The sequence below is a fragment of the Amborella trichopoda genome, chromosome 6, assembly GCF_054954075.1.
Source record: "Amborella trichopoda isolate Santa Cruz 75 chromosome 6, AtrichopodaSantaCruz75HAP2 v2.0, whole genome shotgun sequence".
Lineage (NCBI taxonomy): Eukaryota > Viridiplantae > Streptophyta > Magnoliopsida > Amborellales > Amborellaceae > Amborella > Amborella trichopoda.
The window spans coordinates 44,864,805-44,878,629 of record NC_142341.1 but is presented as its reverse complement, the minus strand read 5'-3'; the positions used below and the strand labels follow the sequence as shown (position 1 = coordinate 44,878,629).

At 35.0% G+C, this 13,825-nt stretch overlaps 1 protein-coding gene across 4 annotated transcripts; it reads left to right on the top strand.

Moving 5' to 3' along the window:
• Positions 1 to 4,189: 4,189 nt before the first annotated feature.
• Positions 4,190 to 12,480, top strand: LOC18442745 (manganese-dependent ADP-ribose/CDP-alcohol diphosphatase-like protein). Of its 4 annotated transcripts, XM_020672566.2 has the most exons (3): positions 4,190 to 4,416; positions 6,528 to 6,589; positions 11,131 to 12,480. In XM_020672566.2, exon 3 carries the CDS (start codon positions 11,176 to 11,178, stop codon positions 12,139 to 12,141), a length of 966 nt encoding a protein of 321 aa, XP_020528225.1. In that variant the 5' UTR covers positions 4,190 to 4,416; positions 6,528 to 6,589; positions 11,131 to 11,175; the 3' UTR covers positions 12,142 to 12,480. The 4 variants fall into 4 exon arrangements, with proteins under 4 accessions (XP_020528225.1, XP_011626482.1, XP_020528224.1 ...); XM_011628180.3 differs by lacking the exon at positions 6,528 to 6,589 and having other exon boundaries at positions 4,190 to 4,366; XM_020672565.2 differs by lacking the exon at positions 6,528 to 6,589.
• Positions 12,481 to 13,825: the final 1,345 nt, after the last annotated feature.

Genomic DNA, 13,825 nt, shown 5'->3' with positions numbered 1-13,825 from the left:
CAAAATTCAACAAAAACATATTCACAAAGAATCCTTGATTTGGCCCACAATGGCTTGGTGGTTCAGAAGATAACCCATTTTGACTTTGCATACTCCACCATTGCCTATCATGTTGACGTCAACACGTATCACATTGGTAGAGCCAAACAAGTGCACAACAAAATTTAAAAGAAGCCTATAGAAGTTCTAATCCATTTCAAAATTTTTTGTTAGGATATAAATTCAGCTGATATTAGGATTGTCCAAGAATGCTTAGTTTCATTAATATGAAAAGAATCGGATAAGTGGCAAGACAAGAAAGTGTAGAAAGAACACATGACACGTGGCTCTAATATGCGATAAGATGAGAGGAAGTAGATTTAAGTGATTTGACTATGTGCAGTGTCATCCTAGAATGACACCAGTTAGATATGACTATTTGGTTCAAGTGTAAGACACTAATTAGGGCAAGGGAAAGACTTAAAACGACATTGATAGAAGTAGTGAGAAGAGATATAGAGACTTATGGTGAAGTTGAGGATATGGCCCTTGTTAAAGTAGAATGGCGGAATACGATTCATGTGGATGATCTCAAATAGTTAGGATAAAGCTCAAATGTTGATGACCGAGAAGAATTGGATCCACACTAGGTTTAAGATCCAGATTGGCATCAAAATTTGGGATGAGAAAGATTGGGTTATTCTTCAAGAAGTTCAAATCCCAAATGCTTGAAATCGATCTTGATTAGGAATAGGCATGTAAAGTGTCACATTGACAACAACACACATCATGTTGGCAGAGAAATTACCTGCCCAATTTGGACCAGATTTTGGCAAGAGATTATTTTATTTTATTTTTAAATGTTAGGGGTGGAAAACGAACCATTCACTATATAATTGTCCTTTTTTTATCTTGTTCGAAGAGAAAATAGATTTAGAGTTGATAATTTCGAAACCTTGAGAGCTAAAGCCTTTAGAGGTGTCCCAAGATTGAGCCTAGTTCTAACTTCGAAGAGCTCTAGCATAGCCCTAGACCTTTTAGAAACTATGACTTAGGTCCCCTGAACACTAAATAGGTCAAAACTCTATAAAACCCTAGGTCAAGCAATTTAATCCCTATGTCCTCATTTCATCCTCAACCTTTAAGCAAACATATTACAAGTTTTTCATTCAATTATTGTTCTTGTTCTTGTTGTGCATATGAGGCTGAGAAATGCAATAATACAAGGGGAACTATGGAGGTAATGATTCCTTGCATTTCTTTAATATAACTTTGCTACATTAAAAATGATGGTCTTGCATTCCTTTTAAAGGTTATAGATATAGACCGTAGATATGTAAATGGTGTGCGCATATTGCTTTCACTCATGGTTTCACTATTCTTTGAGCTCTCACCATTTTATGTTTTTTTTTTTTTTTTTCATTCTTTGTGGATGTTGTTACAGTCATTTGGTTTGCATCTAAATGACTCAAGGAACACGAACACAGCCGAAGGTGCGGGGTGGTTATATACTGCATTTTATGGAATCTTAAAATTAAGATGGTTGTTTGTGATGGCTTTATTGAGATGGTAATTACAAATGTGATGGTTATTTGAGATGATATGTTTTGACAGGGCTTAAGAATATTTGACATCAGTTTATGTAGTAGATTATTGAAGGTATGTTTTGTAGTGTTTTTTTGAGCATCTTGAAGATGAATTTGAGATAATTTACAAAAAAAAAGTGTATAATGAGACCATTTACTTTTGATACAAAGTTGGGTGGTTACATTTATTTTATGAACCAAGCTCAAAATTCAAGAAAATTTTTTTGAATTTTGTGGCATACTTAAGCCACAAGATTTCTGATAGGATAGTTGCAAGTAATTATGAGCCCCCTTATAGCTTTTGGTAAATAGTCTCAGTGTATACAATGCCATTTACAAATATTTTAAATTTGAAAGAAATTTATATCTATTAAAGAAGAGGTGAATGCTAGAAGTAGCAAAGACCCAATATGCATAAGAGAAGACATGACTAAATAAAATATTATTATCGATTAATTGAATAACTATTCTAAGTAACCATAATACTGGAAAGTGGAAGCAAATTATTATTATTATTATTAAGTTATAATATTAACAATACATCAATAACTTTCAAACGTTTAAAAAATAATAACCCAATAACTTTTGATCTAAGGTTGTGGTTTGCATAAAGACCTTAAACAATCCAATTAAAGCGCACCTCTAAATTTTGTCATAAACATAATTTGGATATAGAAAATTCTTAGGATGGTTTGAAAATCTAATTTCATCTCTAATTATAAAATTTTAAACTTTAAAAATTGTTCAAATCAGGTAGATCTATACGTATATGAAAATATTAAAAATGGACAATCCAGATAATATGTTGCAATATACACTATTTTACGGAATCGAAATTTTTTTTTCTTTTTATATTCATACATATTGATATCGAGATCGAAATGATCAATTTGAGAATTTTCTAGCATCCAAACAACCTTTTATGATGGATTTTTGAGGTGCATCTTTAATTCTACATTTTAAGATTGCAACCTTATTTAAGCTTTTTTTTTTTTGTGTTTTATTTCTTATATTTAAAAAGAATAGTTTTTTTTTTTATTATAAAAAGAGGGGATTGGAGAATACAGGAATACTTGTGAAAAGATATCAAGGTGGACTACCTCTCTCAAATTTTTTTTATTTTTATTTTTGCCAGCATTACGTACCTTTTTTTTTTTTTGAGCTCGACCTTGGACCAACTTGTATCTATCTGAGCTCCAATTGGAGGAGCACCCTTCCTATTTCTCGGCACCTAACCCCTTTTTATTGAGCTCGACCTTCAACCAACTCGTACCTTCTTTCTTATCTTGAGATGCTGGTGTCAATATTTTGCCCACATCACTAAATACCATTCATGTGCCCTCTTTTCTCGTCACCTATTGGGTAGATCAGTGGGCCGTACCTCTAAAGAAAAAGGTTTCTATAGTTTTCTTAGAGCATAGAAGATCTATGCTTCCCCTACTATCCAACCGTCCAATTTGATCAAGAGAGCCACTCATTGTTTGATCTTAGATCCAATGTCTCAAAGTATTTTATTTTTAGTTTTTTTTATACTAATTGTATGAATATGAAATTTGGCACGTGCCATCTTTTCATTGAGGCGTACCTATAGAAAATATTAAAAATATTTTTTTGATAAAATATAATCACCAAAATACCCCTTGAAACTTTCAGGGGTATTTTGATCATTTTATTTTATCGAAAATATTTTTTTTTATTTTTTTTACTGGTGCAAGTTAATTTGAGGATTGGACGTCCAATATTTGGTATCACAATAGTTTATATAAAAAAAAAATTAAAAATAAAATAATGTATAGACATGACATTGTGATTGGGGCAATCTTAGCTCTGCATTTAGAATGGACGGTTGGATACAGGGAAGTATATAAGTCTTATGCTCTAGTGGAAGCATAGAAATCTTGTCCTAGTACCCATCGTGTGCCCTCTCTCCTATCACCCATCAAAATCTAATGAAACCATATTTTTTTTGGTAGATCAATGAGGAATACAGGCCTTATCTTTTTTTAAAATAATTAATGGCTTTTTTAATATGTTAGTATTTTTTAAAATAATTAATGGTTTTTTAATATGTTGTAGGAATGAAATCTTTCACCAGTAGCTAATACCCATTTTTAAAAATAATTAATGGCTTTTTAATGGGAAAAGTTTATATAGAGCCAAGGCTCTAAACAATCAAATTTGAGCCTTTCTTAAAAAATTTATTAGAAGAGGTTGTTTTGATTCCCAAATATATCCAATTGATCATCTCGACATCAAAATGCATGGACACGAAACAAAATAGATTTCAAGTTTTGAAAATAGTATATTTCGTAACGTAATTTTGGACTGTCGATTTTCAAGATTTTCATAGATATGTCGATCTACTATATATTTAAAGCTTTAATTTTTATAAATAAATGTAAAAATATATTTTAAGGCTACCACAAAGATCTTTAATAAAGAAACCACATTTCTCGATACTATTTGAAGATAGGTTCTAATTTGATTGTTTAGAGGCGCTCTATACAAACCGCAACCTTTTTCAGTAGTTTTAAAAATAATTAATAACTTTTTAATACGTTAGTAGTTGGAAAGGAATCTTAGACCCATATCTACCACCGAGACCACTCACCCGTTCCCAACGAAACCGTAAGCAACCTACACGACTCCCCCTCGTTTCTGAATTCCACCGTCTCTCTCTTAATTCCTCCTTAAATTAAATATTTGTCTTATACTCCTCTTGCGGTTTTTCGATTCTGGTATTTCCTTCTGCTACTTCGGAGCTCTATGTCATCCTCAGCAATGGCCTCATTCCATCATAAGTAAAGTTTTCCATCTCTCCATTTTGTCAGAGCATAAAGCCTCTCTGCGTGTAAGGCCTTCAATGTTTAAATTCTTTTTCCTTGCCATTTTAGTTTCTTTCACCATTCTTTAATCGGTAGTTTCGTTGGGAAAACAGTGGATATTTGCACTATAAGAATCTTTTAACTCAATTGAGGGCAATGCATTATTAGAATATTAGTGATTCTTAGTTTGTGAAGTCGGGTTCGGTTTGTGTTTTGTGATGTTATCCGATTCAGCTTCTAAGGAATGTAATCACTCTGGAGACCCTTGTTTTAATTAGTAGACATGCATGATCAAAGTGTCTTGCTCGAATTTCCTTTTAGGATGAGTTTTGGGGATAGTGTATGTTACTGTTGTTGGATTTTCTTGTGGAGGAGCTATAATTGTAGATTTTGTTGAATCTTTGTTACTCATGTTAACTCATTGATCCCTTGTTTTAATCGTGTTTGTTGTTATTCGAATTTGAATTTACGGAAGATTGGTTGCTGATGCTTCAGTCCTTCATGAATGGAAGGATTAGATTTTCATAGATTGAACTCTGTTGGCATGTGATGCCCAATATGTCTTTCGAAACTTTTGAATTAATGGGTGAAATTTTTTATTGAATGATTCACTATGTAGGGGGTAGGGGGAATCCCTCCTTTCTAAGTTTCTTTAGGATATGTCTTTCCTTATGGATGGATGTGAACTCTGGCGCTTAAGATATTCATATATCTCTTGCTTAAATGAGTGAGGTGAATGGCATGTTAGAGGCCAAAGTTTTGTTTTTTCGATCTTAGCATCCAGGTTGTGGGTTCCCTTTGTGTTGTATCCATAATACTTCTTCCTTCTACCACAATGATAGCCAATAGATAGTTCTAATACATGTTACTAAAGCAAGGTCAGACATTGAACAGATTAGTGTATTGTTCTGGTTGACCCAGCCAGTTTCTTGTTCTAGTCAGTTCTCGAATTCAGTTGATTTAGTTTTGTATATTAATCTATTTTATAGTTGTTGACACTTCTTTATGAAAGTGTAAACACCTGCTACCATACCTTCTTCCACACGTTCCCAATATTAAATATGTAAATTGTTTTCTGAGCACGGTCTTGTAAAAATTGAACTTATATAACTAGTATAGGTTTGACCCTCAGAGCCATGGATCACTTCTTACTGAGATGAGCCATTTGATCATATGGAAAACCACACATAAGGCTCTGCTGCTTCTGTTTTTAGGGATTTGAGTAAAAATCAGCTGTAGGACCTGGTTCTTGTTCATGTCTTGGTCCGAGGACTTAGGCAGACTGTACAAGCTCACGTCAACCAGAGCCAAGTTCAGCAGGTTGGTCAGCATGGTTTCATACCCTTTTGACAGCAATTGTTGTTTAAGTAGCTGCTTAGCAGCTACAGTTTTGGCTAGACTCTTTTCTTTGTTGTTAGATAATACAATATAAAATTCAAGTTCCTAGGAGTATCTGTGGTCTCTTTAGTTTATAGATAAACCTCCTATGGGTGCCGATGGTTCTTGTCATGTCAAGTCTCCTGGAAAGGCAAGGGGCCACAGAATACTCTTTTGTGATGCGGTGATCCTTGGTTCGTAACTTATGCTTGGGCTAAGACCTAGGTGGCTTAGGAGCCAACTCCACTGTAATGAACTAAACCTAAATAAATAAATTACTCAAAAGTGGGATTTCATTTTTTTTTATTTGTCAAAGCTGAGTATTAAAGCCTGCTTCTTATTTTTTTTGTACTTTTTATATTGCGTGTGTGTGTTCATAAACTTCTATTTCCATTTATGTCACACAGTCTTAAACTTCTATTTCCATTTATGTCACGTGTAATATTGAAACATTTTCCTGATATGTAGTTCAAGAGTATAATTTCCATTGAAAAACTATGTTCCCCTAGATTTGGCACATGACTTTTATGAAGAATGAGTCCCCAAGCTTCAGGAGTGTTAGGTTAGCTGCATTTTTTGAGGGCATGCTATAAATTGAGCAATTGCTTAACTGGTCATAATAATTGACAAGAGATTCAACTGTACAAAGCAAAGGGAAATTATGGTTGAATAGAACATAGTTTTCTCTATTTTTTTAAGGATGATACAATTGGAAAGTAGTAAAAAACTAACTGTTTCTCTCATGGATTTTCTTTTCAAGAGCAATCCATGCCATCAATTTTAGGAGCTAGGACAACCTTTGAGTGCTTCGCAGCATATAAGGTATGCGTGACTCGATGATGTAACCTTTGTGGTGAAAACCTTATTGTAACTAGATCACGTGAAACATAGGGATTTAGATTCAATTGTCTTGTCCTTCCAAAATCAAATATGGTTCTAACCAGAATGTTTACTAAGATTCTCTCTTTTTAATAGCTGATTTTTAAATTTGGGGGGACTTTGAGGGCTTCTTGCCTTTTGAGATCCTTAATTTATGAGAAGAACGATATCACAGTGAACTGTTTTATTTCATTTCGGATCTCTATATTTATCTGAAAAGAGAGCCACTATCGTAGATATAATGAGTTATATGCTTATTAGAATGGATGAGGCATTAATCAGTGCCGAATGGTAGTATTAGTAAAGGGGATGATTAGTTGATCAGAACCAGTGGATAATAGATTTTTCTTTATAAATGTGAGACAAATTCTGTATACAATGAAATTTTGTAGTGGTAGGTCATTTTAAATATGTTTTGTGACAAATTCTGTAATTTTGTAGTGATAGATTAATTTTAAATATGTTTTGTTGATTATAATACAGTTCTGAAATTTATAGAAATGACATCTGATATCCAAGAGGGCTTTTCTTAAGGGATGACTTGGGTATTGTATCCCAGTAGGCTACAAAGCTGTCTTTCGAAAATGTTAACTTCATGTCAATGATCAAAACCTTGGACTGAGCTCGGGACCCGGCCACAGGCTGAGCCGAATAAGTTGGGTGGGTCTGAGTGGACTTGTTCGAGTCATGTGCAAGCTCAAAAAGTCTAAAAAATTGAATCAAATTTAAAAAAAGGCTAAAAATTAAAAATAAGTAAAAGAAAACTAAACATTAAAAAAACAAAAATTCAAAGTCTAACAAAGATGGAGAAAATTGTATAAAAGATGGAATTTGGAAAAAAAACGATTTATAGCTTGTAGCACTCAAGAAAAAATCCAAAATGGGGACCATAATAAAGTAAAGCATATGATTAGAAGAACTCACAATGATTTATAGTTCGAAGCACTCCAGAAAAAATCCAAAAAAGAGGACCATAGGAAAATAGAGCATATGATTAGAAGAACTCACAAATCATCTTCAAAATCGCACGCACACACACATACACACACAAAAAACACACACACACACACACATATATAACCATATTTATACATTAATTTAGTAAAACAAATATACAATATTTAAAGTTTTTTGATTTATCTTATATTCTTGGATTTGAACCCGGGACTCATCTCGGCAAGGTGCCAAGTCTGACTTGACTCAGTTTTAAACCTTGCTTCATGAGCATTCAGTCCATTCCAAGGGTTCACCATGATTTTGTTGTATTTCTTGTGACTTTCCTAATATGGTTCAAAAGTTCAAAGCAAGAGGATGAGAAGAAAACATTCTCATTTTAAAATAATGAAGCCCATAGGGCTACTTTCCAAATTCTTTGGGAAAAACTGTGTTGTTTGCCTTTGCAACTGCACGATGAGTGTAACTTACATATAAACACACAGTCACATTCTTGTCCTTATGAAATAAAAGTACAATACAAATGACACTCTCAGTTTTGACATTGGATGGTCATTTAGGGAAATCAACTAGTTATAATCTGCAAAGTGGTACCTTATGTTTGAACTTGTTGACTGCCACAATAATCTTTACAATGGTGAAGGTGCTATCCTTATATAATCTCACCCGTCATATGTGGGAAGAAGTTTCCCTAAAAGTGAAGTATGGGCAAAGGAAGTATGAATATGCTTCGTTATGTTTCAGCTTATGATGAAAGTTAGGATTAACTGTTATCTGAGTGGTGCTAACACTGTCCGTAGTCAATGGCAATTGGAGTTGCCATTTTAATATGTTTAGGAAGTAGCTTATGCAGACATATGTTCCCACTGCATGTGGATGAAGTGTCCTTTTTACTTTTCTTTTACAAACAAATTCAACAGACTCCTATTTTTTATTCTACAACTAAGTGGGAGCAAACAAACAAGCAATACCTTTTAGTTAGATTATTATATACCTTAAAACTCTGTGTTCTCCAACCATATTGTATTATCCACTCTGCCTTCATGACCACCAATCTCCCCTCTCCTTTAAATGTTCTTGTCTCCCCCTTAATTTGCATCCTGCTCCCTTGTCATCTTAACTCCTATACTCTTTATATTGGCATCATTGATCCCTATGATTTCTTCTTTATAATCTTTACCTCCCTCATTAGTTCTCTACTGCCAGATGTGCTACTCCAACCACCATTAATGCCTGTCAACTGCCCCAATCTCTTCCGCCTCATCTCACTTTATTTTTCCTCTTCCAGCTCATTCTCCTCTTCTCCTTATAGATCTCTATATCTCCTTCCTAGCTTCCCCATAGTACCTATTAATATTCTTTGCTTGTGCTACAAATGCCTACATCTTTCCTTCTATCTTGTGACATATATCCCTACAACTCCCCTGCATGCACAATAACCTTCTTTTCTGGCTTTACAACTGTCTTATCCTTTCCCTCTCTCTTGTAATATGTCCTTATCGCATTCACTCCTCAATCTTATACCCATTCATTGCCTTTGTAATCTCTACTTACGACTGACCGGAAGTAATCTCTACTGATATTCCTTTATCCCTTTGCAAGCCGTTCCTACTTCAATCGCTCCCTTCTTGACGTTTTTCACTCTCTTGCCCACGGGTATCTTTGTATTAGAATATGAATACAATGTTCATTGATTTCTTTTGATTTATGTAAGTGTAGTGCATGCATTATTTTATATGCAATGGTGTTGTATGTGGAATGCGGAATAGGGTGCGGACATAATGCCGTTTGGAAGATGAATCTTAACACAGAAATTTCTGAATGGGCAAGTGACATGAAAAGACGTTGTTTTCTTCTGTTTGTTTAGGAGACATTGAAGAAACTGCCTAATTCTTTATCCTTTACAAACTTTACCCTTTAGGTAAATAAATTGGTTAGGGACCAGTTGACTAGTTTCAATCCTTTTTATTTTGCTATTGTTTCAGTTCATATAAACTATGTCAAGTTGTCAAGTATACAAGTGTATTAGGCTATCAATTTAACTGAAGGTGCTGGCTGCAGTTTAATAAATTTTCTGTAAATTCTTGACTAATCAGGTTTTGATGTATGTTAAATGAATTTGAAATTCTTTTTCTTTGATATTTGAAGCCATTTGTCTTGAATCTCTTGATTTGCTGAGATAGACTATTTCGTACAATAATTTATACATTATGCACTGTTATGAATTTCTTTTTACATTTCAAAGCCTTTTGCTTTGAATCTTCATGCTTTTAAGAAGTTCCCTCCCTTGGTAATATCTTCTGCGCCCTGTTCGTAAATTTATTCACCTTGCACTAGAATTCACACTTCCGTTTCTGCAGTGTATGTACATTCAAGTCTCACAATATTCCCCCATGTATACTGGAAAGCTATTACTCAGATGTGGGTGATGTCTGTTATTCAATTATAGTAATGCTCATTGGAACTTTTGAAAAGTGCATGATATACAGTTACACATTCCAGTTGGATATGAACTTTAGGTTACGCACTTACCTTTGCGAGTTCCTTTGTTAAATAGGTTATTTGCTTGCTTCTTTTTAATACAGGAAGGTTGAACCCCACTAGTTGACATTGTTACTGTAACTGTTAAATTGGCAAGACCAAATTCCTCTCCAGGATTCCTTTGTCCTGAAGGTGACATGTTCTGTTTCCTGTATTGAGATAATACACTGACGGGGTGTTGCTTTTGTGTTTCAAATTTGAACAGGTTTTTTTACAACCATAACAACCTGATTTGGTTTCAATTAGCTGAAAACTTAGATGCATTTATTTCATAATATCGTTTAAGTGGGCTTGGTGACTAATCTTGGAATCCTCTGGAAACCAAATCTGACCATATCATTGCAATGGTTCATGAACAGCCACTTTTATGGGTTCTTAACTAACAAGCTTAGTATTAAGAAATGTACTTCATCAGGAAAGAACTCTTATCATGTATGTTGGGATGTTCTCTTAATATAATATGTTGAATATCAATGAATTTCTAGGTGCTATAAATGAATAGCTAACTCAGTATGAGCATTTAATCCCATGGATTTCATGAAGTTCGGAGCATCTAAAATATTTACATGATTTGATGACTGTGAGGAATATGTTCTTCCTTTGGTGCCATGTTATCATTGTCTGGAGATGCTTTAATTTTGCTTTGTAACTTTGTGTCATAGTATTAGTCTTGTTCAGAAGAATAGATCTCCATTCAATTTAAACTTTTGGAAGATTTTCTCTTGTTTGCATTCCAACATGATGTGTTAATTGTGTGCACAGTGCATTTGATATGATTTTGACTGATACTTACCTTCCCCTTGGGGGAGAGAAATATTAAAAATTTGGTTTTAAGGATGCCAAACAGTTAATAGGCACTAGTTATTTAAATAGGCGAAATCTGACTCACACAGCTATTTTTGTGAAAGTATTGTTCATGTAACTTTATGTATGTTATATCTGAGCTCCTCATACCAACAATTTCGTCATAATGGAATCTGCAACTACAGGTGCCCTACACATAGTGGGTGATCTGGTGCATACTCCACTTGCATATGATGGCCTTGACCAATGGAATGGTTGATGCACATGTCAAGCAACCACTATTCTCTTTTGGAGTTATCACTGATGTTCAGTATGCTGACATTCCTGATGGGCGTTCATTCCGTGGCATCCCTCGATATTACCGACATAGTATTATGGTTCTTCAAAAGGCAGTTAAGAAATGGAATGAGCATGGGAAGCTCAAATTTTCTGTTCATTTTGGGGATATAGTTGATGGCTTTTGTCCGAAACATGAATCTAAGAATGCTGTTGAAAAGGTCATTGAGGAATTTCAGGAATTCAAGGGCCCTGTTTATAATATGTTGGGCAACCATTGTCTTTACAATCTCCCTCGCGACAATCTGATTGAATTGCTGAAAATACCCACTCTCCATGGTCATGCATACTATGACTTTACGCCATCACCACATTATAGATTTGTCGTACTTGATGGTTATGATATCAGCGCCATAGGCTGGCCCGAGGGTCACCCTCATCAATTGGAGGCTATGGATTTGCTGTATAAGAAAAACCCAAATATTGATAAGAATAGCCCTATGGGAATGGTTGGTCTAGAGAGAAGGTTTCTGATGTTCAATGGTGGTGTTGGACAGGGACAATTAGAATGGTTGGATGGTGTCCTCCAAGATGCGACCATGTGCGAACAGAGAGTAGTTGTTTGCTGCCATCTCCCTCTGGATCCAGGTGCTGCATGTGAAGAAGCATTATTATGGAACTATGATGAAGTGATGAATATTATTCATAGATTTAAGTGTGTGAAGGCCTGCATATCTGGCCATGCTCATGAAGGTGGATATTCAATTGATTCTCATGGAGTTCATCATAGAGTTCTTGAAGCTGCTCTCGAGTGCCCTCCTGGTTCAGATGCATTTGGCTATATGGATGTCTACCATGATAGATTATCTCTTGTGGGAACTGACAGGATGAAAAGCACCGAAATGGCCTTTGAATCCTAGGATATTACTTTTCGAAGATGTATGCTTTTGGGCATTTCAGCTGAACTTCCTTGACTTTTCAGAAGCCATTTATGAAGTGTAATATCAAGGGTTATACGAATCGGGTGTTGCCAACAGAGGAGCATTTGAGGGTGTTCCGGTGGGATTGTTTTATTTTACTGGTAGTTAATGGTGGGGGGTAAGACATGGAACATTTATTGACAATTTTCACAATTACAAGTCACTTCCACAGAAAACATAAGTTGAAGAATCAGGCAGATGAGAGGACTCATGCATGTCTGTTGCCTTCGGCTAGTTGAGTAATCATTCTTTTATTTATTTTGAATATTCATTTTACAATATACTTTTCACCATTTATGATCATTATTTATATATATATATATATATATATATATATATATATATGGGATGTTCACTTGTTTTACAAGTAGTCTGGCATTTGTTTCATTAGCTTCAGTGTTCTATTTTTGTGACGATCAAACTGCTTTGTAATGCCATTAAGAAATCCTATGAGGATGGGGAAATTTTAAAAGCTTTTAATTCCACCTCATCATAACCACCAGAGGGTCTGATTGGTCAAATGTAAGGCTGTTATCCTAGATGGGGGGTTCAAGCACATCTGACATCTGGATTGAGAATTCAAGAGAACCCTAGGATTAAACAGGATTTTTGCAAAAATCACCGGTCCTTGCAGTATGATTTCACTTGGTAGCTTGCAAGACTTCACCCAATTATAGTTTCCAACAAATAACATTTTAATGTAATTTATGTTAAGAATTAATGATGATGTACAACTACACTTAATAACTTGTTTGCCCCCTCAGTGGCCAAAGCAGGGAAGATTTGCCTGCCGTTGGACTAAAACATTAACATGTTGAAATTTCTGAACAGAGCATATTCATCACGGATATTGGTGGAATTTTAAGTTGAATGTGTTGCTTCTCGCTTTCGTTTCTTTATCATAATCTGAACAAATTTTTAAGACATTTCCTCGGCGCTTACTTCACTTGTGACATGCTGAATCAGTATTTCGTTCAAAGTTCAGAAATTGGGCCTATTTATGGGCTGTTGAGGAGAGATTGTATGACTCTTGAAATGCTTGATATAATATTGCCTGAAACCAGAACCTGGACTAGGGGAACTATTTAACCCATGATCTCAAGCAAACCAGAGTCCTCTGAAGCTTAATTTGGCTGCTTTTCATATGAGAAAGATGAGCTGGCCCAACATCATTCCATTATTGCTGCGCCATTTCCCGAAAGCAAGAGGCAATCCCACAAAATCATTTTCTCGGATATCCTACACACTGGTTCTTCCCAATCCAATGGTGGATTCTGGTTCTTTGTTGCCCATCTAAAATGACTTGTTCCTTCTGGTATGTAAGGGGTATCCATGTGACAAGAGGAAGCATAGGGGTGTAGTTATTTCGATTATCTGAATTCTTCCAAATCCATGATGTTTTTCTGTGAAATATTTGGAACTTGTATCAGACATTTATGCATTGACACTTCCTTGGATCTGATGCCTTACCTTGTTCTAATCAATTTCTTTTAATCACTTTTCTCGTTCTTTTGTATCCATCCCTTTAGAAAAGCGGACTAGTGCTCGTTCTGCCATTTAAGCTTGTCCAATATTGTGAAGATAGTTGGGGCACAAAGCTTCTTGGTGTCAATGGGTTTATGAC